This window comes from Rana temporaria, chromosome 4 (genome assembly GCF_905171775.1).
Source record: "Rana temporaria chromosome 4, aRanTem1.1, whole genome shotgun sequence".
Classification (NCBI taxonomy): Eukaryota; Metazoa; Chordata; class Amphibia; order Anura; family Ranidae; genus Rana; species Rana temporaria.
This window is the reverse complement of record NC_053492.1, coordinates 445,584,050-445,608,087: the sequence shown is the minus strand read 5'-3', so window position 1 is coordinate 445,608,087 and position 24,038 is coordinate 445,584,050. Positions and strand designations below refer to the sequence as shown.

The window sequence follows — 24,038 nt, the reverse complement described above, 5'->3', positions numbered from 1 at the left end:
GGTGGCTCGGGAGACCCGGGAAAAGCGGCGGGAGGGGGGGGGGGGGGGTCCCCTCCCACTCCTTTAGGATAAAAGCCGAGCGGATTTTAGCCGCATTGGTTGTTATCACTAAAAAGCTAACCGCTGACTCTAAAAAAAGATACCAGGGTGATACCTGCAGTATAACTCCTTCAAGCTGAGAACGCATATTTGTGTACGGTTGGCATGAAGGGGTTAAAGGTTTAATGTCATTCAACTTCCCAGGGGACCAAGTGAAGATAGTCCTTGGCCCTGTTAAATTTGTCCTTTAGTTTCTAAGTAGCATGGGCGGATAGGTTTCTCCCTAAACAAATTTGTAATTGCTTGCAGTGTGCATTAGGACTTGCTAATTAATTAGACTATTCCAAGAAGGGTCAATTCCTAACACAGGCTACTCCCTCCTGCATGCCATTGCCTTTATTATTATTATACAGTATTTATATTGTGCCAACAGTTTGTGCAGCTTTTTCCAACATGAGGGCAGACAGTAAAATTACAATACAATTTAATACAGGAGGAATCAAAGGGCACGGCTCATTGGAGCTTACAATCTAGGAGGGAGGGTCAAGTGATACAAAAGGTAATGGCTGTGGGGGATGATCTCTAGTACAGTTGTTAGGTGTGGGCAGAATAGGCTTCACTGAATCAGATTGGGGTAGGAAGTTCCATAGGATAGGAGAGGCTTGGGAAAAGTCCTGGAGGTGAGCATGGGAGGAGGTACAGTCTTGCCTGTGCCCATCAATACAGTCTCACCTGTGCCCATAAGTGCAGTCTCACCTGTGCCCGTCAGCACGGTCTCACCTGCGCCCGTCATTAGTCTCCCCTGTGCCCGTCAATACAGTCTCCCCTGTGCCCATCAGTACAGTTTCACCTGTGCTCATTAATACAGCCTCACCTGTGCAGAGGAAGAGTCGAGCTGGCCGAGTGGGGATTGCCCGCTGTAACAGCTTTCATTTAAATTGCTGTGTTCCCGGTGCTGCTCACCGTCACATACAGCCCCGCCTCCTCGCCCAGCGCCGCTCGCGTATCACAGTCCCGCCACCTTTACCGGTGCCTCCCAGCATCGGACTGGTGTTATGTCTGTCTAAATGCGCCAGGCAAGGAGGCAGGACTGTGTGATGTGACCGGCGCTGGGCGAGAAGGCGGAGCTGTATGTGACGGTGAGCCCCGCTCTCTGATGATCGGCCAGCTCGACTCTTCCTCTCCCCTCTTACCCTGCCGGTGGTGCTCACCCCCCCCTCTTCTTGGGCAGCCCACGCTCGCCAGCCCTCATTTTCCACTCGCAAAGTGCGAGTAGGCAAGTGGAAATTTTGAGGGCTGTTGTAGTGTATTTGTATTGTATTTTCGGACGAAAACTACCGATTTAAAAAAAAATCCTACGACCTGGTATCATACAAAAATCTTTTTTGTGTTTTGTCCTTTCGGATAATGTCGGATGAGCTGTCCTGATTGACTCTCGAAAGCTGTGTACTAATGATTAGATTATCATAGGCTTTCTTTGAAAGCGGTATTTTTCGTCTGATTTTCTGATTGTGTGTACTGGCCTTTGGTCACTCGTGGGTTATGTAGGCTTGAATGTTATCTCTTACATATCTATATAACAAATCTTATACTTTAGACTAGCTGCCATTACAGACCACATAGGGAAATAGGTATCTCTGACACGCTACTGAGGGTGTTATATGACACACTTTAGATGTAACTGAATGACATTGAGTTTGCTGAAGCAATGTGTTTAATAAATGGCTTTTTTATAGACTACTATTTTAGGAATAACAGCTGTCAATATCAAATTTAGAGATTAGGGCCCGGATTCAGAGAGCAGTTACGACGGCGTATCTCTGGATACGCCGTCGTAACTCTGAGTTGCGGGGTCGTATCTATGCGACTGATTCATAGAATCAGTTACGCATAGATTTCCCTAAGATCCGACCGGCGCAAGTCTCTTACACCGTCGTATCTTAGGCTGCTTATTTACGCTGGCCGCTAGGTGGCGCTTCCGTAGATTTACGCGAGGAATATGCTAATTAGGTAGATACGCCGATTCAGAAACGTACATCCGCCCGGCGCATTTTTTTACGTAGTTTACGTTCGGCTTTTTCCGGCGTAAAGTTACCCCTGCTATATGAGGCGTATTGTTTGCGTAAGTCGTTCGCGAATAGGGCTGTACGTAAGTTACGTTCACGTTTAAAGCAATGATGGCGTAATTTTGAGCGTAATTTTGAGCATGCGCACTGGGATTCTTTTACATTCGTAAAATACGCGGGGTCACTTGAAATTTGAATAAAACACGCCCACATCATCCAGATTTGAATTAGGCGAACTTACGCCGCACCACATACGTTACGCCGCCGTAACTTAGGGCGCAAGTTCTTTCTGAATACGGAACTTGCGCCCTAATTTACGGCGGCGTAACGTATCTGAGATACGTTACGCCCCCCGATAGATACTCCAATGTATCTGAATCCGGGCCACGGTTTACATATACCTTAAATTTCCAGGTCTACTGAAAATATGCTTTAAGAATATTTAAGAATATTAATTAATATCATTAATTTGAAATTTTCTTTTTTTTTTACCTCCTGGTCAGGGGTATCACAAGGATCCAGTTTTTGGGCCGATGTCCACAGCGTCATGGAAGATTGTGAATTGTTGGAAGGCTCCCAGCACACAGCCTCTGTCCCTGGACTAGTTCTGTACATGCAGAGCACTTCTAGACTGATATTATCTATGTTGAACCAGATTGGAGGTTCATGTGTTGGTCGGGGGGATTCTACTGGGGACCTGAACCCTTCTTCCCTATTGCAGAAGATGCTGGTATCAGAATTGTATGAAGTTCGCTTATTGACACTAGAATTTGTTCTGCGATGCTTGAAGACCAGCAACGGGGAGACTAAAGGATCACTGTTTTCTCCGGCTGTAGAGAAGACCCTGTTTGAAATGATGACCAAGGAAAAAAATTTGGAGTGCCTGTGCCAGGTAACCATTGATTCATTTATTTTGTCCAATTACTTAGTGCCAACATATTACACAATCATTTACACAGACTGCTAAAACACAGAGGCCAGTGCTCAGAGCACCTTTCACTTTAAAATAGGTTTCTACCATATTGGTGCAAACTGGGTGGAAGCTGTTTCTGCTATTGGGATTGTGGGAGGAATTAGTAAGGTAAATACAGCTGCAAATGTGCACTTGTATAAAAGAAGAGTGCTCAAACCTTAAACTGGAAGTAAACCATTCTATTGTTTTCAGCCAAGGAAGCTGCCATCTTGGCCTCTGTTTAAAGTGGATGTCCACTGAAAAAAAAATATTAAGTCAGCAGCTACAAATACTGCAGCTGCTGACTTTTAATATCGGCACACTTACTTGTCCTGGAGTCCAGCGCCGTCCGCAGCAGAGGACGAGCGATCGCTCGTCACTCTGCTGCCCCCCCGCCATCCCCGGTGAGGGAACCAGGAAGTGAAGCGCTCTGGCTTCACTGCCCGGTTCCCTACGGCGCATGCGCGAGTAGCGCTATGCCTGCCGATTGGCTCCCGCTGTGTACTGGGAGCCGAGTGTTCCCAGAACACAACGGAGGGGGAGGTGACGTCATGCCCGCAGTCTGCCCGAGACTGTGTGGCCAGAAGTGGGTGCAAATACCTGTCTTTAGAAGTCCTTTCCGTCCCCTTGCTTCAAGTGACAGGGTTTTTACATATCTTGTGCACTAGCTTGGACACATGCACATTCCTGGAAGTTTATCATAATATGGGGGGTGATCCACAGTTCATTGTGAGAGGTAATGTATGTCACTCAAAGCAAGGGGACGGAAAGGACTTTTTATTTAGACAGTTTTTTATCTGGAAGTCTGTTAATTTTCACTGAACAATAAAAGAGGATTGCTCAGAGCTGGATTAACTCTGTGTGGCAAGACTGGACACAAATTATAGGAAATCTTATTCTCTACATTGTGACATAAAAAAAAAATGTTTTGGGTTTACATCCACTTTAATTAAATCAAACTCACTCACCCATCCATCCATGTCTCCATGTCTTATTTCTGTTGAAAAGCACTCCTTAGTTTTACTAGCCACAGCCATCTTAAATAAGGGCAGGTGATTCACGTAGCATTTTATTCCTGGAATCTATCTGCAGGCAGTAAAGTGTGCTTAGCTGAGAAAGCCACTACTCCAAATGAAAACAATTAATACCGGTAATTAAAAATGCTATGAAGATTCTTTAGATGTATGGCCTCATTTTGGCCTAGGCCAGAAACAAGAACAGAACTGAAGAAATGTAATAAAATAAAAGCTTAAAACAAGTAAATATTATATAACTTCCTATCTATTTACTAATGCAAGCAGCATAAAGATTAAACATAGTTCTTGTTGATTGAGCAAATTTAGTTCCACTTTAAGGAGGAACTGGGAGCACCAAGAGGACCTGCAACACAGCAAATCATAAAAGCTACAAGCATGGAGGATCACTATCACTGAGGATCACTGTGCTAACCACTGAGACAATGTAGGAAAGATAATTGATCACAAATATAATACTGTACACTTTCTGATAACAGATTAGGGATGTAGTTATCAAGGATTTATTTGCACAACCACAGCAAATAAATCTGACAATATGCTGTACTATTAGTATATGTATACAACGTAAGATAAACGTACATACATGCTTGATGTGTCTTTCTTATCTTGCACACACAATGGGGCTGATATATTAAAGGCAAATAGACTGTTCATTTTGAAAGGTAATTATCCCCAGAGTTTAGTGAATGACGCAAAACTGTGCTGCTTCCATCATCCAATCATGTTTTACCACTTAAGGACCGCGCCTCTTTCTGAGGTTTGGTGTTTACAAGTTATTTATTTTTTTGCTAGTAAATTACTTGCAACCCCCAAACATATTTTTTTATTTTCTGCCAGTAAATGCCTTATACAGCTCACTTCATGTTTCTTGTCTGTTAAAAAGCCTAGACTCATGACATCATGTACAGCTCTCTCAGGCCCCGTACACACGACCGAGTTTCTCAGCAGAATTCAGCCAGAAACTCGATCGGAGCTGAATTCTGCCGAGAAATCCGGCTGTGTGTACACTTTCGGCCGAGGAAGCCGACGAGTTCCTCGTCGAGCCAAATAGAGAACATGTTCTCTATTTCCTCGTTGTTCAATGAGGAAAGTTGGCTCGCCGAGATCCTCGGCGGCTTCACACAGAACTCGACGAGCAAAACAATGAGTTTTGCCCGTCGAGTTCCTCGGACGTGTGTACTCGGCCTCACATGCTTGTGAGAGTTTGCTATGATGGGAGGGGGGTCATACAAGGGCTAATGGGAGCTGCAGAGGTGTGCCTTTGTGTGTGTGTGTAAATCCAGGAAGTGAACAGGCAGCAGCCTCAGCTGCCCACAGTTAAAATGGCTGCAACCAGGCTGCAAATTAAGAATCACAGTATATATAACATAATATGCAAAGTGGTTGGAGGGAAGCTTCAGAATGGAAAATATGTTTTTATTACAAATTATGTGAGTAGACTGCAGTTCCTCTTTAACAGTTTCTGGGCTACATGGATAACGCTCTTCTTCAGAGTAGAACACATCTCATATATAGTATATAATAATACAAATATTCAAAAGCATGCAGTGATAATGTCGAGCTTAAGCACCATTTATGTAATTTTCCTGTTGAGAGGAGGCCTGGATAATATATGCAACAATCAAATATTTAACATGAATCGCTTTTTGCTTGATTTTTCACAAGAACGTTTTCCCATTTGCTTGTCAGGTGATGAGAATCCTTCATGAGATGAATGTTGAAAAGGTTCTTTTGATGGCAAAACAGAATTTTCAAACGGAGCCCAAAGACTTGCTAAGGAGGATTATAAATCTTGTATCCACTACAAGCCACAGGTGTGTACTGACCGTTCTGCTGTCCTTTCATTTGATGTTTGACTACAGCTATTAGACATAACAAATATTGTATAATGGTGTCACAATATACATTCTCATCACTGTAGTGTAGCAATTTCTTGGTGGTCTTTTTTATCTAAAGTAATGAAGGTAGGGAAAAGGAAATGGAGGGATTATGGGCAGTGCCTAACAAGTCCAAACACGAGGATTTGATTCAATTTAAAAGAAGACAAAATATATTCAGTACAAGTTGATATAGTGCTAATATTGATCAATACACAAAATAATACACTGAATTCGATTTTATAACAAGTTCTCCCAACATGTTTCACCAAGGTATTGGCTTCTTCAGGGGTAAATATTCAATGTAGTATTACAGTCTACAAGGAAAGACAAAAAATGTAGGATAATTGGATAAATAGATTTTTACATTGATGAAAATAATAAACACGACAAAACTGAAAGTTTGAAAATATCAAAGCACTAGAAGTCCAAACAAGTTTCTGCTATAAAAATAGCCTCTTATAGCAGGACCTTGTTTGGACTTCTAGTGCTCTGATATTTTCAAACTTTCAGTTTCATTCTCTGCAATGTAAAAATCTTAGGGCTGTTACTGATAAAAATGTTGTGTTCGATTAATCGTTTTTTTTTAATCGGTAAATCAACTAATTTCAATTTATTATAACGCACATACATTTTTCGCATCACCACCATATATAGTCCCCACTGTAATATCCACAGACATCTCCCCCACTGTAATATCCACAGACATCTCCCCCACTGTAATATCCACACACATCTCCCCCACTGTAATATCCACACACATCTCCCCCACTGTAATATCCACACACATCTCCCCCACTGTAATATCCACACACATCTCCCCCACTGTAATATCCACACACATCTCCCCCACTGTAATATCCACAGACATCTCCCCCACTGTAATATCCACAGCCATCTCCCCCACTGTAATCCACAGCCATCTCTCCCACTGTAACCAACAGACATCTCCCCACTGTAATCCACAGACATCTCCCCCATCACTGTATAGGAAGATTAGTGCTTGCTTAGTCTTACCAGAGAAGCCGGCCAAACACGTACAGTTGAGGCCGGGTGATGACGTAAGCGCGCCGCTCTAGGCTCACCTAGGCCCGCCGCCAGGTGGACCTAGATGGCCGCCGCTCCGGGATCTAGGCCGAAGCCGTGGCCTTTCCTATGGCCGAGGCAGCAGCGCAGCTCTGCGGATCACGTGGTATGCCGATCTGCAGATGGTGACCCGTAATGTTCTGTTCCACCTGTTTTAAATCATGCTGTGTGGACGATAGACATGTGCAATTTGTTTTGTAACTAATCGAAATCCGGCCAAATTTTGCATCTTTTGGACATTTGGATGCATAACGAATTTCAACTAATTTGAAAGAAGTTAAAGCAAAAATAACGAATTCGACATGATTCGTTCATTCGTTAAACGTCTATTGAAACAAAAGGTCATCTCGGAGAAAATCCTACAGTCCAATCAGCTTATTCCTTTTGTGCTGGTGGTTGGATTACTGGCAAAGTGCATTCCTGAGAACCGAGTAAGAAGGGTGTTGTGTTGTATTTGAGCAGAGAAGAAGAGATATTGTTATTTATGTGTGTTAATGCATTCAATAAACCAAACACTTTCTAAACTATGGCCCAGGGGCCGGATGTGGCCCTTTGCTTGTCTTTATCTGGCCCTTGGGGCTTTTTCATGGAGTGAACGTTCCTCCCTAGCCTCTTGCTTTGTGTTTCAATGAATGCTTTAATGTACTCCAAACAGCAGTGTTTGTAATACTTTCGCATTCAAAAACCATTCAAGAAGCAATCATTCAGTTTGATATGATGTTTATCATAAACACCTCATAGGAGCACATTGCTTGGTGTAATAAGGAGCACTAAGGAGTAGGGATCGACCAATTATCGGTAAGGCCTATTATTGCAGGCCGATATCAGCATTTTCTGAAAAATCGGTATCGGTTGCAAACTAGACAGATATTACCAATATTGCTTCAAGGGGTTTTACCTGGGTGCTGCCTTCAGCTGCAGACATCACCCGGGTACCATTCTTTAGAGCAGACGGTCGGCTTTATTGTAATAACAACCGATACGGCTCAGCAGCTGCTCGACTGTTATTACAAACAGCGGGAGGGGACATTTATTCCCCCCTCCCGCTACCAGCCGACACGTCCGCCAGCCAGCGAAGACCCAAACAAAGCTGATGCTTCATTGGGGTCTCGGATGTAGTAATCCGGAAGTGATGTTGTGACATCACTTCTCTGATTACTGGCATCTTAAAGGCGCCAGTTTTAAAAAAGAGAAAGTGTTCAAAAACGCCAATCTTGACGTGAATATTTTCAAGTGCAGAGGAGGGGTTTGGGGTCTTATAGACCTTCGATCCCTCCATAAAGAGTACCTGTCACTGCCTATTACTGTCACAAGGGATGTTTACATTCCTTGTGACAGCAATAACAGTAATTAAAAAAAAGTGTATTTTTTTTTTAATTGTACAGAATATCAGCTATAGGCCTGAGAGGTTGCCAAAATATCGGTATCATATTGGCACAGAAAAAACTATCGGTTGATCCCAACTAAGAAGTACTTCAAACATTGGGGCACATACCAGTAATCCGTGAAGTTATATCGAGAAGACTCTCCAGGATTGCATCCTTCAGTGCTGTCCAAGGGCTAGCAACCCAACTAGATGCTTGAATTCCTAAGAATTGTCACGTTTCAAATATAATAACTCCAAACAAGGTCTCAGTTTATAAGATAGGCTTCTCATAAGAGCATATTGCTCAATGTACAGAAAGGTATTTAGAGTATGTGTCTATACAGCAATACAGATTATAGACACCAGGCGGAAATATTCGTTAACCAAAAGTGATATCCAAAGGTACTGCTGATAGACTGTAAGGAATACTTGGAAGGATGTTGAAGTACATTTCAGATAATCTTTAATGTGATAAATGTTCATATAAAGTTCTGTAAGGGCTGTATTGGTGTCTTATATTGTGAAAGTGATTCTCTGCATTGAATAGGATGTTGCATCTGCATACGGCACATTGAAATGTGACCAGATTGGTGAAGAGAGTCTATGCAACTACTGAAATGATTGCATTTGTGTATGAAATTGACCTCCAAGTCCTGTTGTTGTTATTTATTATCATACAGGATTTATATAGCGCCAACAGTTTGTGCAGCGCTTTACATGAGGGAAAACAGTACAGTCACAATACAATTCAATACAGGAGGGATCAGAGGGCCCTGCTCATTAGCGCTTACAATCTAGAAGGGAAGTAACCAGATGTTAAATGAACAGGGTGAGTCTTTAGACAAATCTTGTCGCTAAGACCACTCATACGTAAAGTGTTACTAAACCCAGGAGCCTGCATTCACTATATCTGGTTTCCCACAGTACACAGAACATGGAAATGCAATAGTTTTAGTAAATATAAACAACCAGTGGCGGCTGGTGCTCAAAATTTTTGGGGGGGCGCAAACGAAAAAAAAAAAAAATTGCAGCCTCACTGTGCCCATCACATGCAGCCACTGTGCCATCAAACGCAGCCACTGTGCCATGCCACCAAATGCAGCCACTGTGCCATCAATTGTCACCACTGTGCCATGCCATCAAACGCAGCCACTGTGCCATCAATTGTCACCACTGTGCCATGCCATCAAACGCAGCCACTGTGCCATCAATTGTCACCACTGTGCCATGCCATCAAACGCAGCCACTGTGCCATCAATTGTCACCACTGTGCCATGCCATCAAACGCAGCCACTGTGCCATCAATTGTCACCACTGTGCCATGCAACACAGCAACTGTGCCATCAATTGTCACCACTGTGCCATGCCATCAAACGCAGCCACTGTGCCATCAATTGTCACCACTGTGCCATACCATCAAACGCAGTCACTGTGCCATCAATTGTCACCACTGTGCCATGCCATCAAACGCAGCCACTGTGCCCCTCAACTGTTGCCACTGTGCCAATTGTCACCACTGTGCCCTTTAATTGTCACCACTGTGCCCCATGATGCCACTGTGCCCATTGTCACCACTGTGCCCCATGATGCCACTGTGCCCCATGATGCCACTGTGCCCATTGTCACCACTGTGCCCCATGATGCCACTGTGCCCATTGTCACCTCTGTGCCCTTTGTCACCACTGTGCCCCATGATGCCACTGTGCCAATTGTGACCTCTGTGCCCTTTGTCACCACTGTGCCCCATGATGCCACTGTGCCAATTGTGACCTCTGTGCCCTTTGTCACCACTGTGCCCCATGATGTCACTGTGCCCCTTTCCCTGTAAAAAGCACTTACCTGAGGATTCCATGTGCTCCCTCGATGTCTTCTGCCGCTGTGGTGAAGCTTCAGCCAATCAGGTTCCTGATAACCAGAATCCGGGAACCTGATTGGCTGAAACGGCCGTTTGTCTTATACAATGAGCGCAGATTGCCTGCGCTCAGAGTATAGACAGCTGAGAGCCGGAGAAAAGCCTATCAGAGCCGCTGGCTTTGATAGGCAGTTCCCCTCAGCCAACCAGCTGCCGCTATTCGGGTAACCGGCGTCCCGCATCCGGTTATCTGAATAGACCAGGCAGCGCTGGCAACCAACAATAACATACATTTGTGCATTTATGCACGAATGTGTGTTATTTGCGAGAGGGGGTGGCGCTGCAGCGCCCTCTATAGACGGCCGCCAGAACTGCGGCTAAAATGTCAAAATGACATTTTAGCAGAATAAAAGTTCTTAAACGGCCCGTTTTTTTTATTATTTTTTTTTATTTTTTTGTGACTGTGGGAGGGGGGGCGGCGCCCATGCGTCCCTATGGACGGGCGCCACTGTAAACAACTAAATACCCTTTCTCATCAGCAGTTAAAGCAGTCTTGTGACTTCTATCAGTGTCCAGCCAAGCACAGGTTAAAGCTTGTAGGAGGAGATTTCTGACCGTCCTATAAGATCGAAAGACCCCTGACCCTCTGTCTGGACAGTACTGATTGGCCCTGTGCTCATCACAAGCACACTCTCCCAAGAAAAAAGTCTCAGTCCCTCTCCCTGTACCATGCCTGCAGTCTCTGGCTGTCTCCCTGTACCATGCCTGCAGTCTCTGGCTGTCTCCCTGTACCATGCCTGCAGTCTCTAGCTGTCTCCCTGTACCATGCCTGCAGTCTTTGGCTGTCTCCCTGTACCATGCCTGCAGTCTCTGGCTGTCTCCCTATACCATGCGTGCAGTCACTTCTGCCTGTTGCCTCCTCCTTCCCTCCACCAGCTGTCACCTCTGCCCCATGTCTCCCAATAACTCTCCTATACCTATCCTCTTCCCCCCAGCAATAACAGCCTTTTCCATCCCAACGCTCCCACCCCGCAATCCCTATTTCACCCCACTCTCAACTACCTTGCCCTCACTTAACCCATCTCTTCCACCCTGCCATCACCCAACTCCTGAACAACAACCCCCTGCCACCTCCCAAACCACCCCTCTTCCTAGACAATGGATATCGGCGAGTACCTGAAAAAAAGTTTCAGTACTCGTACTCTGTGATAAAAAAAAATGGCATTGGTGCATCCCTACTTACCTTAGATCGAAACCCCTGCAGCCGTCCTCATCTCCCCCTCCGGCCGGCGACATCTATTCCAGGGGTTCCATCCGGGTATCGCGGCTCTGGTACTGTGATTGGCCGGAGCTGCGATGGTGTCACTCCCGTGCATGTGCATGGGAGCCGCTGGTAATGGCACGCTCACTGGAGGAACGGCACGGGCTGTAGGGCTTGTAAATGAACTATGAGGTTGGCCATCAGCAACCTCGCAGTCCATTCTGAACTACAAGTTGTCAGCCCAATGGCTATGAGGTTGGCCATCAGTGACCTCGCAGTCCATTCAGAACTACAAGCCGTCGGCCCAATGGCTGATGGTACTTGTAGTTTGTGCATTCACAGGAAACTGTATGGCGTGGCCGGACCCTGCACAGCCGCCTAATTTTCAAATAGTGATGGGGGAGGGGGTTTGGTCCTCTGCTTGCTGTCTCAGGGAGACTGGGAAAGGCTGCAGCTGCTGGAATATGTTCCACCCTAAATACGGGTAGAACATGTAACATGCTCCAAAAGGTGAATTTATCCTTTAAGACTCACCCTGATCCTGTACACACAGCAGTTGCACAACTACAATAGCTTCAGCGGGTATTCCTCCAATATGGCATCATAGAAATCAAAAACTTGAACTGAAATTGTAACTCTTACCCACTCCATCCAAAACAAAAAAAAATGTTGATAAATTTAGGCTTTAGGAGATCAGGTTGAAAAGTCAGATGTTTTCTTTACATTTTAATTCCGGCTGCTGAAGCCTATTGGAAGATAAACAAAACCTGCTCTTATCTCCCCACAATTCAATTTATTAGACAACCCTGGTGGACATGGAGAAACACCAGACAGCGCAGCCAGCTGTAAATACTCCCCTGGCAGACATTTAGTGCCTTTCAGCTTTGCTGGTGCTGTGATTAAAATAGCTAATTGCCTTTGAAAATAGAGAATGGAGTTGCACAGCTCTGCTTCCAGGCCCGCTCATGCAAAATCACTGAGAGAACTCCTATTATGCTTTAAAGGTGCACAAAACAAAAATAGACAGTTTGTTTTAACCACTTGCCAACCAGGCTTTGCCTGGCCCTTTTTGTTTTCAATTTTAAATCAGTATTTTTTGCTAGAAAATTACTTATAATCCCCCCTTATTATACATTTTTTTTAACAGTGACCGTTGGGCAGTGATGGCGAACCTTGGCACCCCAGATGTTTTGGAACTACATTTTCCACGATGCTCTTGCACTCTGCAGTGTAGTTGAGCATCATGGGAAATGTAGTTCCAAAACATCTGGGGTGCCAAGGTTCACCATCACTGCCCTAGTGAATAAAATGGTGATCGGTATCTGCGCACTTTAATGAATTAAAAAGAAATTAAGGCAATAGTTACCCCAATTTTTTGTAAAATGTTTTGCCGAGTAAATAGATACCTAACATTTCACGCTTTACAATTGTGCACGCTCGTGGAATGGCGACAAGCTACGGTACTTAAAAATCTCCATAGGTGAGACTTTAAATGCCTTTACAGATTACCTGTTTAGAGTTATAGAGGAGGTCTGGTGCTCTCGCTCTAAAGTTTGCAGCGATACCTTATGTGTGCTTTGAATACCGTCTACATATGCATGCACGACTCATTTATGCTTTCACTTTTGCGCGCAAGCATGGAGGGATGGGGGTGCTTTAAATTTTTCTGTATTATTATTTATTGTACTTAATTTTTACGCTGTCCGTTTTTTTTCTCATCACTTTTATTCCTATTACAAGGAATGTAAACATCCCTTGTAATAGAAATAAAAATGAGAAGTCCTCTTTATGGAGAGATCTGTGGTCAAAAAGACTCCAAATCTCTTCTTTACCTTTTTAAAAGCAAAAGATCAAGAAAAACATTTTGTTTTTTTATATATTACGCTTTATTTATTTTTTTCTTCCAAACTGGATCAGAAGTGATGTGATGATGTTGCTTCAGTCTTAAAAGGCCATAAAACTCTTTGATCGCCTATGGGAGTAGCCGGCTACACTGTTGGATCGTTTCTCAGGCAAACCGGCGGAAACAACAAGAAACACTGGCAAGCTTTGGAACCGACCCTGAAGCCGGCCGTCTGCTGAAAAAAATGGTACCGGGGTTATGGCTGATATCTTCAGCCATAATCCCAGTAAACCACTAGCAGACCTCAACATACATATACTTATTGCGGTCGGCAAGTGGTTAACATGAACCCATAGTTAAAAATCAACATACAGAAATGTTGTCTTAGTAAGATGGACACGTAAAGCATGGCAGGTTATTTTTAGTGGCACTGTGCTGTTTTGTCTGTCAGAAGTTCCTTACTGCAGATTTACAACTCTCAAACATGAGTTCGAAAATGTCTCTTTCCCTTAAACTGTATTGTTCCCCATGCTCCTCCATTGTTCCCCATGCTCCTCCACCGTGGCGGCTCACTAAATGGAGTTTTTCGACAATTCAAGGGTAGATCAGTTTGCACTCTGCATAAAGTTGCAAAGACAAGGCTTGTAATAAACCATGTGGATGTCAAAATAATAACTGTTATCCAGCCCCAAACTGCATATAGAAAAAGTATTCCAACGGGGTAGGAAAAAAAGAAGGGGAGCTTATAGAATACCAGTATAAATTGTATATCAAAAAATGTAAAACACTTTATTGGTTATAATAAACATGGTTGGTGAACATATAGTTATGGAACTAAAAATTCATGGTCTGGATGGTCAATCCAGACAGACCAATTACTTCACACACCTAAAAAGGACATGCATGACATAAAAACATGTAACAATTATAACAAAAACAATTCTGGACACCAGGTAATTCGGGATGGGTCAGCTCTTCCCGGAAGATCCTGGGATGACAGACACATTGTATGATAAGCGGACCCGGGCCAAACCCCCCTGGAGGCTCTAGGGAAGGGAACGGGAATTGAGGGAGGGCAATGATGGTAGCTAAATGCTGATTGGATAGGTGGAATTTGGAAATTATACAAGATGTGAGGATCCTATAGTCCATGAAACACTCCCTCCAAAAAGTCCAAGACTGCACCTTCAACACAGTTGCAAAATAGCACCAGAGTCCTTATGCCTCGGCTATAGATATGCATGCAGATAAATGGAGAGCATCACTGTATTAATGGAGCAATACGTTACCACTCCTGTGGGTATAGAGTTTCCATTTAGATACAGACCTCCTATTTTGATATTGCGGAAAGACATCCTGAAATTCCGGATAGTAGCCGCTGAATTATGCTATAGCCAGTGTCTCTCCTGGTGCATGTAAACAGTATAAAGCCATGCAGGTCCGGTATAAGTTGTGGGTCCCAGGCCTGGGAATTACCCGCTGTAGCGGTCATGCAAAGACACGCTGTCCTGTGCCTCTTCCTATTGTTCGCTGACACTATGGGGGATAGAGCTGCGGCGTGGCATCCGGGCAGAAGTGAGGTCAACGCATCTCGCAATGCTATTGCGTAGCCAGTTTGCACTCTGGTATTTCCACCTGTCTCCCTAAGCCAGGGGTGTTCAACCTTTTGAAGAGCATAGGCCACTTAAGTGATTTTGTAACCGGTCGCAGGCCACAGTAGACAGGGAGAGATTGAAAATGTGAGTTAGAAGGTGTAGGATTGAGCAAGAGGATGACCAAAGTAGTTGCGAGGGAAAAAGGGTCCAGGGGGCAGGTGTTTAAGTAGGCATTAGAAAAAAGCTTAGCAAAATCTTCTATGGTAACTGGATAAAAGAGGGAAGTATTGAATGTTCGGTGGGGGAGATATCCATAAAGTGACAAGCTCATCCCGAATTGCATCAATCTTATTTTTGAAGTGACTATTTCCTGGGCAATTGTTGATTTTTATAGTGCCAAAAAATTGTGCAGCACTATACAAATTTGTTTTGCATGAATCTTTCTTTCAGAATGGTTTCCTTCTCATGACCAGTTTTTCCCAAAGAACAGCAGTTTATTATTCTACAAGTATATTGGGAACAGCTTAACATATATATACTGTACATCCAGCTAGGGTGACGGAAATTTCCTTGGTTGACTAAGGATTTCTCATGGATCACCGGACATGCACAGGTTGTATACTGTAGTTTCCAGCAGACTGTAGATGTGTTTATTAGGCAGTGTCTGCTTTATTGCCACCACTGTAAGCACCTGCTGTCATGGCAGCCATCTGTCTGCAGAGCCCTATCAATGGGCAAAGCCATTCAGAGTTATAGCCTGTTATGTTCTCAGCACTGTAAGTTTCCCTTGTTCAAGCAAGGCAATGAGGTGTTAAAGGCTTTTAAGGCAATAAAAATGGCCTTGAATGTAATTTTTACACTTGCTGGTTGTGAAAAGATCAGCAGTAAGACTATTGAAGTCATGTCAAATGAAGCCTCTTTGAGTTTTTAAAGGGGAGCAGCAGATCATGTGAAGATGTTTTCCAACAATACAAAAGGAGTTGTACTACCAAGTTGATAATGTACAGAGCATTAAGCAAGGTACAAAATGAACACACTGGACCTGTAGAATATAGCACCCTTCATAGGGCTTCCATGCATCCCTGAAGCAATCTTCCACAATATCATTTTGAGAATTATTTTCCATTTTGGATTTCAGTCAATCCTAATAATGTGGATTTATTGATCAAAATCACACCTGTCACTCATCAGTCTTATAGAGGAAGGAGTGAAAATCACAGTCGGCAAGGGCTTATATTGTATGGTATTCTTAGGCCCCGTACACACTTCCGAGAAACTCGACGAGCAAAACACATCGTTTTGCTCGTCGAGTTTCTTGTGAAGCCGCCGAGGATCTCGGCGAGCCAAATTTCCTCATTGAACAACGAGGAAATAGAGAACATGTTCTCTATTTGGCTCGATGAGATTCTCGTCGGTTTCCTCGGCCGAAAGTGTACACACGGCCGGGTTTCTCGGCAGAATACAGCTCCGATCGAGTTTCTGGTTGAATTCTGCCGAGAAACTCGGTCGTGTGTACGGGGCCTCATGGTTCCTTTCCCTAAGATGCCTGAATCCCAACAGAGTCCAAAAAAAGTTCTACACATGTCAGCAGTTACTGTCCGTACAAAGTAAAACGGATAATAATCCAGCTGTCTTTTTTAAGTGCCTAAATGTGCTTCTCCAAGGCTATTGGTACCAAATCTATAGAACAGTTTCCAGTTTCTAGAATTTTATCTTACCACCCACATTTTTTACAAATAAGGACAACTACCACATACATGAGTATGCAGACCATTTAATTTGTAAACTGTGCTTCCCAGGAAACATATACTGCATGGCGTGGTCTGATCGTTGGAGAGATCAATAGAGATCTTTTCTTTCTGGAGCTTATGAAAAAACTCTGTTAGTGGCCGACCACTACAGGGAACCAGCTTCTGTGATCGGTGGTTACTTGGGGATCAGTGCTTATAGTGGAGTATTTGGATCTTGTCATCTTAGTGCAGCCTTTCTCAACATTTTGAACACAGTGGAACACTTGAAATAATTAACCATTCTTAGGCAACTGCTAAAGTTTACCATATCTGCAACTCCTGGTACATTAGTATGATGGCCAGTGAGAAGAATGCTCATTGCACCTGTGGTCATTGGGAAGAATTACTCACTTACAGATAGCTAAATAGATCAGTACTGCCAATGGGAACTTATCTGAGAGGCAAAATTTGCTTAAAACGAAACTTCCCCAAAAATGGAAGTTCCACTTTAAGCAATCGTCTCCTGCTCCTCTTGAAGACTGGGCACTTTTGAGAAACTGGGGGAGGTTAGTTTCCTAGTTTCCCTGGTTTTGATAGGTACCTGCTCCCGCTTTTGCACCTTTCCCTGCTCCACCTGCATTTTTCTGGGACACATGCCAGGTCCCAGAAGACTGCATCCACCATTCACGATGCGCTACGCTGCTCGCGCAAGCACAGTGGGCACCGGCTGTCACAAGAGGATGCCCATAGTCAACTTGCTTGCTGGCGACAGTGGGTGAAACCGACAGGGGTAAGCACAATGCTGGATCATGGGACAGGTGATTGGCTGTTTTTTAAGAGTCAGCAGCTACAGTTTTTTGTAGCTGCTGACTTGTATTTCCACAGGAAACCGGAACTCCTCTGTAAGAAATCCATAGCAACCTCCGGAGGAACATTGGGGTTCAATGGAATCCTGGTTGAGATATCCTGTCTTAAGTATACCTCTGGTGATTGCAACCCCACTTTACAGAGCATCTCTTTCATTTGTGCTTATGGCTCCTTCTGCTGTTCTTACTAGCATAATGTACCGATGTTGGAGGCCACTATATGCTTAGAGGTTAAGTGATCAAATTGACAAGCTTGTTGTTAGGGACCTTTCAGCCTGAGAACAGTCCTGAATTCACTTACCTGACAATTTGATCACTTAACCTCTAAGCATATAGTGGCCTCCAAAGTCAGTACATTATGCTAGTCAATGATACAGTGATACTCTGTCAAAATTAATGGCACAACTATCAGCCCATCCCCACATGTCAAGGTCCTAGGAGTAGTCCTTGACTCTGAACTCTCCTTTAAGCCTCACTTTCAATCACTGTCCAAATCTTGCCGCCTCAACCTTCGCAACATCTCCAAAATACGCCCCTTTCTAACCAATGACACCACAAAGCTCTTAATTCACTCCCTGGTCATCTCTCGCCTCGATTACTGCAACTCCCTACTCATTGGCTTACCTCTGCATACTCTATGCAGTCCATCATGAATGCTGCTGCCAGACTCATCCATCTAACCAACCGCTCGGTCTCTGCTACTCCCCTCTGTCAATCCCTCCACTGGCTTCCGCTCGCCCAACAAATTAAATTCAAAATACTAACAATTACCTACAAAGCCATCCACAACTCTGCCCCCAGCTACATCAATGACCTAGTTTATAAATACCAACCTGTACGTTCTCTTCGTTCTTCTCAAGACCTCCTACTCTCTAGCTCTCTCATCACCTGCTCCCATGCTCGTCTCCAGGACTTTTCTAGAGCCTCTCCAAGCCTATGGAACTCCTTAGCCCAATCTATCCATCTATCTCCTTCTCTATCAGCTTTTAGAGGATCCCTGAAAACCCTCCTCTTCAGAGAAGCCTACCCTTCTCACACCTAACTGTATTTTCATTTGAGTCCATCTGATCATCCCCCACAGCTAACTCCCCTTTGTTCCACTTGACCCTCCCTTCTAGATTGTAAGCTCTAACGAGCAGGGCCCTCTGATCCCTCCTGTATTGATTTGTATTGTGACTGTACTGTCTTCCCTGATGTAAAGCGCTGCGCAAACTGTTGGCGCTATATAAATCCTGTCTAATAATAATAATAATACTAAGCAGCAAACAAATTCTAGGTTCAAAATGTGCATTGTGATTATATTCTGACTTTCCAGTTACACCACTAGAGTCTCTTCCTTCCATTTAATTTGCTAGTTTCGAGACCAGACTGAGCAGGGCACATAGAAAATGAACTGCAGCTTGCTACATCCAATGGTCTGTTACTTCAAGGAACATTACTTAAAGCCTGTTCATAGTCTATGACGGTATTCTTTACATTGGCAGCTTTCTTTATATCCCCTTGTTGTACAGGATATTGACCTAACCGTCTTGTACACACTATGGGTCATATATAAGCCCTGGCAGAGCCAGACAGGAATAGCTTATTCTATATGCATAAAAACACGAAGCCTAATGAATGAGTGACTGATACGAAAAAAATAACTGTCTACACCGTTGGTGTATTCAGGTGTTGCCGTCCAATATGGATTACGGGGTTCTTTGCCGCTAACATCTTAATATAATCACTCTGCTTCAGTGTTGCCATTTGATGATAACATTCTGGACATATTGCTAACTGCAGGCAGAGATCTGTAAAAGGAGACTGAAAAGTCTGGCCTGCTCACTACAGTCTGAAATGAAGACCAAGCAGATAATGAATCCTAGACTATTTTAGTTGTGGATAATTGTATTTTGGCACAGGGGTCTGAAGCTCAGATACTTGGTGCCTTCAGTATTTCTCGGATAGCATTTAACAATGTGATAATATTGTTTTAACTGCAATTACAGTATACATTTCGCCTGAGTTTAAGGTTAGTGTTAGACGTCAGGTTCAGGGTAAGTGTTACGTTTAGTGGTTTGGTTGAGGTTTTGCATTGTTTATGGGTTGGGTTGAGGTTAACAATCTGTTTTTGGGTGGTTTTCATTTTTTGGATGTGATATTAATATAACATGGGGGAAAAAAAATTGAATTTAATTTTGGGTGCCAAAAAAGCAAGCCAAATTTCAGAAGCTGAAAACCAATGTATGTTTTTTGGTGGTCTATGTGTGATGGAGTTAATAAAATGAATAGTTTTTTTTTGTTATTTTTCTCCTAACCACTCAAATATTGCTTTCTTTTCTTATATTGTTTTATTCCTTTTATTTCTTGATATATATATATATGTATGTGTGTGTGTGTGTGTGTGTGTATATATATATATATATATATATATATATATACTTTTCAGTACAGGCGCTGCATTCATTGATTTGTTAAATTTGGCTGTCTCCAAATCTGGATTGTCCTGTGGGTCAGTCTGTACTCCAGAGATGCAGTCTCATCTCTGGACGGCAGGTGGCGCCAGAGGGGTCCAGGCGGAGCTGCTTCTTCCCGGCAGCCAATTGGAGGAGTTTTTCCCTCGCGGGGCATGCTTGGGGGGAGTATTTCTGTGGCGGAGGCCTTTGTTCGGGGCTCTTTACGGGTTCCACCTTTAGAGTGCGCGCACATCACTGGCCCCACCAATATGGCCTACCAGGCCGGGGTCGCGTGCTACATGGAGTTCCTGACTCTGGGCTCTCTTGGCCCGGAGCAACTGATGCTGCCAGGGGACCCCAGTGACTTACTGGGTTCCCATCTTCATTGAGAAGATCCCAAGCTGGGTGCTGTTCAGTGGGGGATCGGTCTGAGGAAAACCCGGAGGCAGCTGATCCAATAGGACTTGAACAAACCATCAGGGATCTGGGTGACCGGACACTGACAGGTTGCATACAGGCTGTCAGTCGGTGACCCCAAAAAGACATACTGGGAGGATTCGCTCTACCATTCAAACTTTCTAGCACTAGGCCTTTGGCAGAGGTCTCATCTTAACATCCCAATTTAAATAGAGCCAAGTCTGTGGCAGAGACTTGTTCCTCCCCAGAAGTTCTAAGTGGCGCTCTGGCTGCCAGACCTGTGAGAGAGATCTGTCCAGGGGGCACTTTACCCACTCCGGCTGGAGTGGCGACGAGATGAATACAATTGTTGAAGGCAGGACTGCTTTCTCTATCCATAGCCTGATTCTGTGAAGTTCTTCTTTCACCAACCTATCCTGTCTACCTCAAGTTGACATGTTGGTCGTGTTTGACCAGGAAATAAAGCATTGAAAACGTCAACCACCGGTCTGGACATTCTATTACTGCTCTCCTCACCATCATCACCCCATGACACATCACAGAGGTAACTTAAATACGCCGATCCCAAATCTGATCAGCGGCTCCTCCGGGGGGTAGCGCTACATATGTGTGTGTGGGTGTATTAAAATAGTGTTATTTTCCTTGAATGAGAGTTATGACAGAGTAAAGTCATTATAGAGTTAAAACCCTTCAGGAGTGATTAAGTAAAAACAGATGTCTCCAGACCCCTCCTGCCCCCTCCACTGAAGAAGCAAATATGGCGTCTGAGTGAAAGACCTCGTGGCAAGAGGGACATGTTACAAGAGAAGACTATATGTTGATGAACCAATCAGATGTACCCATACGACTGATGATTGCTTATGTCACTCTGTCTATAAAGCTACGATACCAATAAATGTTCCGCCTCTCTTGCTGTTGGGATGGTGGAGGATGTAGACTGAATTTCCCTCTTGTCTGCATGCTTTACTATTATGAAATTTGGCTCAGAGGCAGAATGGGTTATGCCCTGGAGTTGTGCCAGGGGGTATCTTTATCATATGCTTCTAATATGCAAAAGCACAGTTACCGGCTGTATTTTTCTCTTCTTTTAGACTGTGTGATAGACCGTCCCTGTCAGTGGTAGATGGTGTGTATCTGCCACAGAATTTTATGGTTCATGAGGTGAATGGGTGGCAGCGAGGTCTATAGCAGGACGTTAGGGGATAAGCACTGGTCACACCTTGCTCCCCACCTGGGGTATAATTGGTGTTCCCTGGGTTAATCAGGGTGTTGGTGAGAAAGGAGTCAAGCAGGCTGTGAGGCAACATGCCTGCAGGACTGGAGCAGACCCAGTGAGGTCAAGGGGCTTATATTTGTGTTGATGGACTTTTACTTTGGGACTATGTTTTCTACCCCTGTGGGGGAATCCTTTTCTGTTTGCTGTATATGCTGACCAAATAAATACAGGCAGGAGGCCCTTAACCTTACAGATTCTCTCTGAGAACTCTCCACTTGGAGCTAACCTTTTGTAAAAGCTATTTTTCATAATTATTTATGTTGTTACTGAAGCTGTGACCATAGTAAATGTAGTTGGAAAACAGGTAAACTTGAGTTTAAATTGGGGATGCACTGATACCATTTTTTTTTTTGTAAGACCGAGTTTGAGTACCAATACAGTAATCACCCATACCTATTACCAATACCTACGGTATTTTAAGTGTCATGTGACTAGTGAAAAATGATTACCGTAGATCAGTATGGAGTGAGGGGTACAGCAAGAGGGTTCCTGCACAGGATCAGAGAAGGAGTAGAGGGCAGAGGACAGTGTCAGAGGGGACCCTGGACATCTTTGAATGATCAGAGGGACCATGGAACAGAGCTGAGGTAGTCGGACAGGGAGGGGCAGCTGGTACTCACGATTTGGGCAGCAGCAGAGCCTGGTCTCTTCCTAAAGGACATCCGCTTGGCTGGGGGGTGAGCCATTGAATTAAGTTTTACCGTTCCCTTTTACAAAATGGATCACTGAATGTTAATGTACTGAGGACACTGTAGTGCTTGAGGATATTGTTGGCAGAAGGTTCGTACAAGTGAACTAGCACTTTAAATCAAATTGTTCTGTTTTAATTACATATCTACACTGTGTCTCTGTGCTTGTCCATACAATGCAGAAAGATCTTAGTTGGTGGGAGGGCTGGCCATGGTATTGTACATAGCCTTCTGAAAACACCATAGTACCCTGCCTCAGTAAACCTTTTGGGCAGCAGAGTGGCTAACACTTCTGCATGGCAGTACTAGGATTGTTGGTTCAAATCCCAACCACAGGATTGCCTGGAGTTGGCATGTTCTTGTGCCTGCGTGGATTTCCTCCGGGTACTCCGGGTTTCATCCTACATGCCAAAGAAATGCTGGTAGGTTAATTGGACCATGTCTAAATTAACCCTAGAACATATATGTATGAACGTGGACCTTAGATTGTAAACTTCTTAAGGGCCAGGGGCTGAGAGGAATGTACAATATGTATGTAAAGTGCTGCGTAAATTGTCTGCGCTATATAAATGCCTGAAATGGATAATGCAAGCAGTGGACTGGACCTTGGGAGGGTTTATGCAAATATGAAAATGCTTTATAGGACATGTCGGCTTGGAGGATAGAGCTAGATGACCCTGGATATTCTCCAGCCAGGAAATTACTTACTTGTAGCTTCCAAAACCATATAATATTAGGTCAAACCAAAACACTTTAAATGTTTTGCATCCAAGCAGACAGGCCCTTGCACTACATAGCTGAAGGTAAATCTAAGGCCGTTTTCACACTGAGGCGTACTGTAGTTTTTGTGCGGCTATTCGGACAAAAAAGGGTTAAAACTGCCCACAGCGGTGCTTTGCCATTGTTTCGGCTGTGCTGCCCATTGATTTCAATAGGCAGGGACGCATTAGGAGCTGGGTATACACCGCTAATACAGTGCCTCAAAGATGCGGCTAGCAGAACTTTTTTTTAGTGTCCTGCCAGCGCACCGCTCCCTCGGGCTTTCACATTGGAGTGAAAGGAGAGGCTCTTTAAGGGCACTTTGCAGGTGCTATTTTGTAAACATATACAACTGTAGAAGAAGGTAAACCTGAAGTTTAGCTATAAAAAAAAGGGGTTGGTTTTAGATAACCTTTAAATAATGGATAACCTTTAAATATCGGGGTGTTTGATACGATCTAGTAGCACAGTTGGGTAGATCTTCGAATTCTGGCAACCATGTTCTGCCATTAGAATTATGGAAAGATGTAGGAAGCCAGAATGTGATTCAACTATAGCTAAAATCTATGCGTTGGCTCCTTGGTTAGGAGGCCATCTATGGTTCTGACATTCTTCAGGCTCTGGAAAAAAATTGACACTTTTTTTTTTCTTTAAATACATAATTTTCTTTTCTTTGTATTTTCCAGTGTGGAAATCCAGAGCTCAGCGTTAAAACTCTCCTCTCGATTGGTCATCAGTCTTGCTGGAAAGGACAAGGAGGTAAGGCAAAGCCTGGAACATTGCTGTACGGCAGGAAGTTCTTTGTTTTCCATTTGTGTGTCACTCTACTGTAAGCTGTCATTACCAGCAATGTACTAGTTATTTTATTTATTACAGGTACTTATATAGCACT

General features: G+C 43.9%; 1 protein-coding gene across 3 annotated transcripts in view; it reads left to right on the top strand.

Annotated features, from left to right (window-relative positions):
* THADA (THADA armadillo repeat containing) overlaps window positions 1-24,038 on the top strand; it is a 779,727-nt gene that overhangs the window by 568,575 nt on the left and 187,114 nt on the right. For all 3 annotated transcript variants that reach the window (XM_040351533.1, XM_040351532.1, XM_040351531.1), the window contains exons 32-34: window positions 2,609-2,997; window positions 5,784-5,908; window positions 23,833-23,905. In XM_040351533.1, coding sequence (XP_040207467.1) covers window positions 2,609-2,997; window positions 5,784-5,908; window positions 23,833-23,905 — 587 coding nt within the window. The remainder of the gene's footprint in view (window positions 1-2,608; window positions 2,998-5,783; window positions 5,909-23,832; window positions 23,906-24,038) is intronic.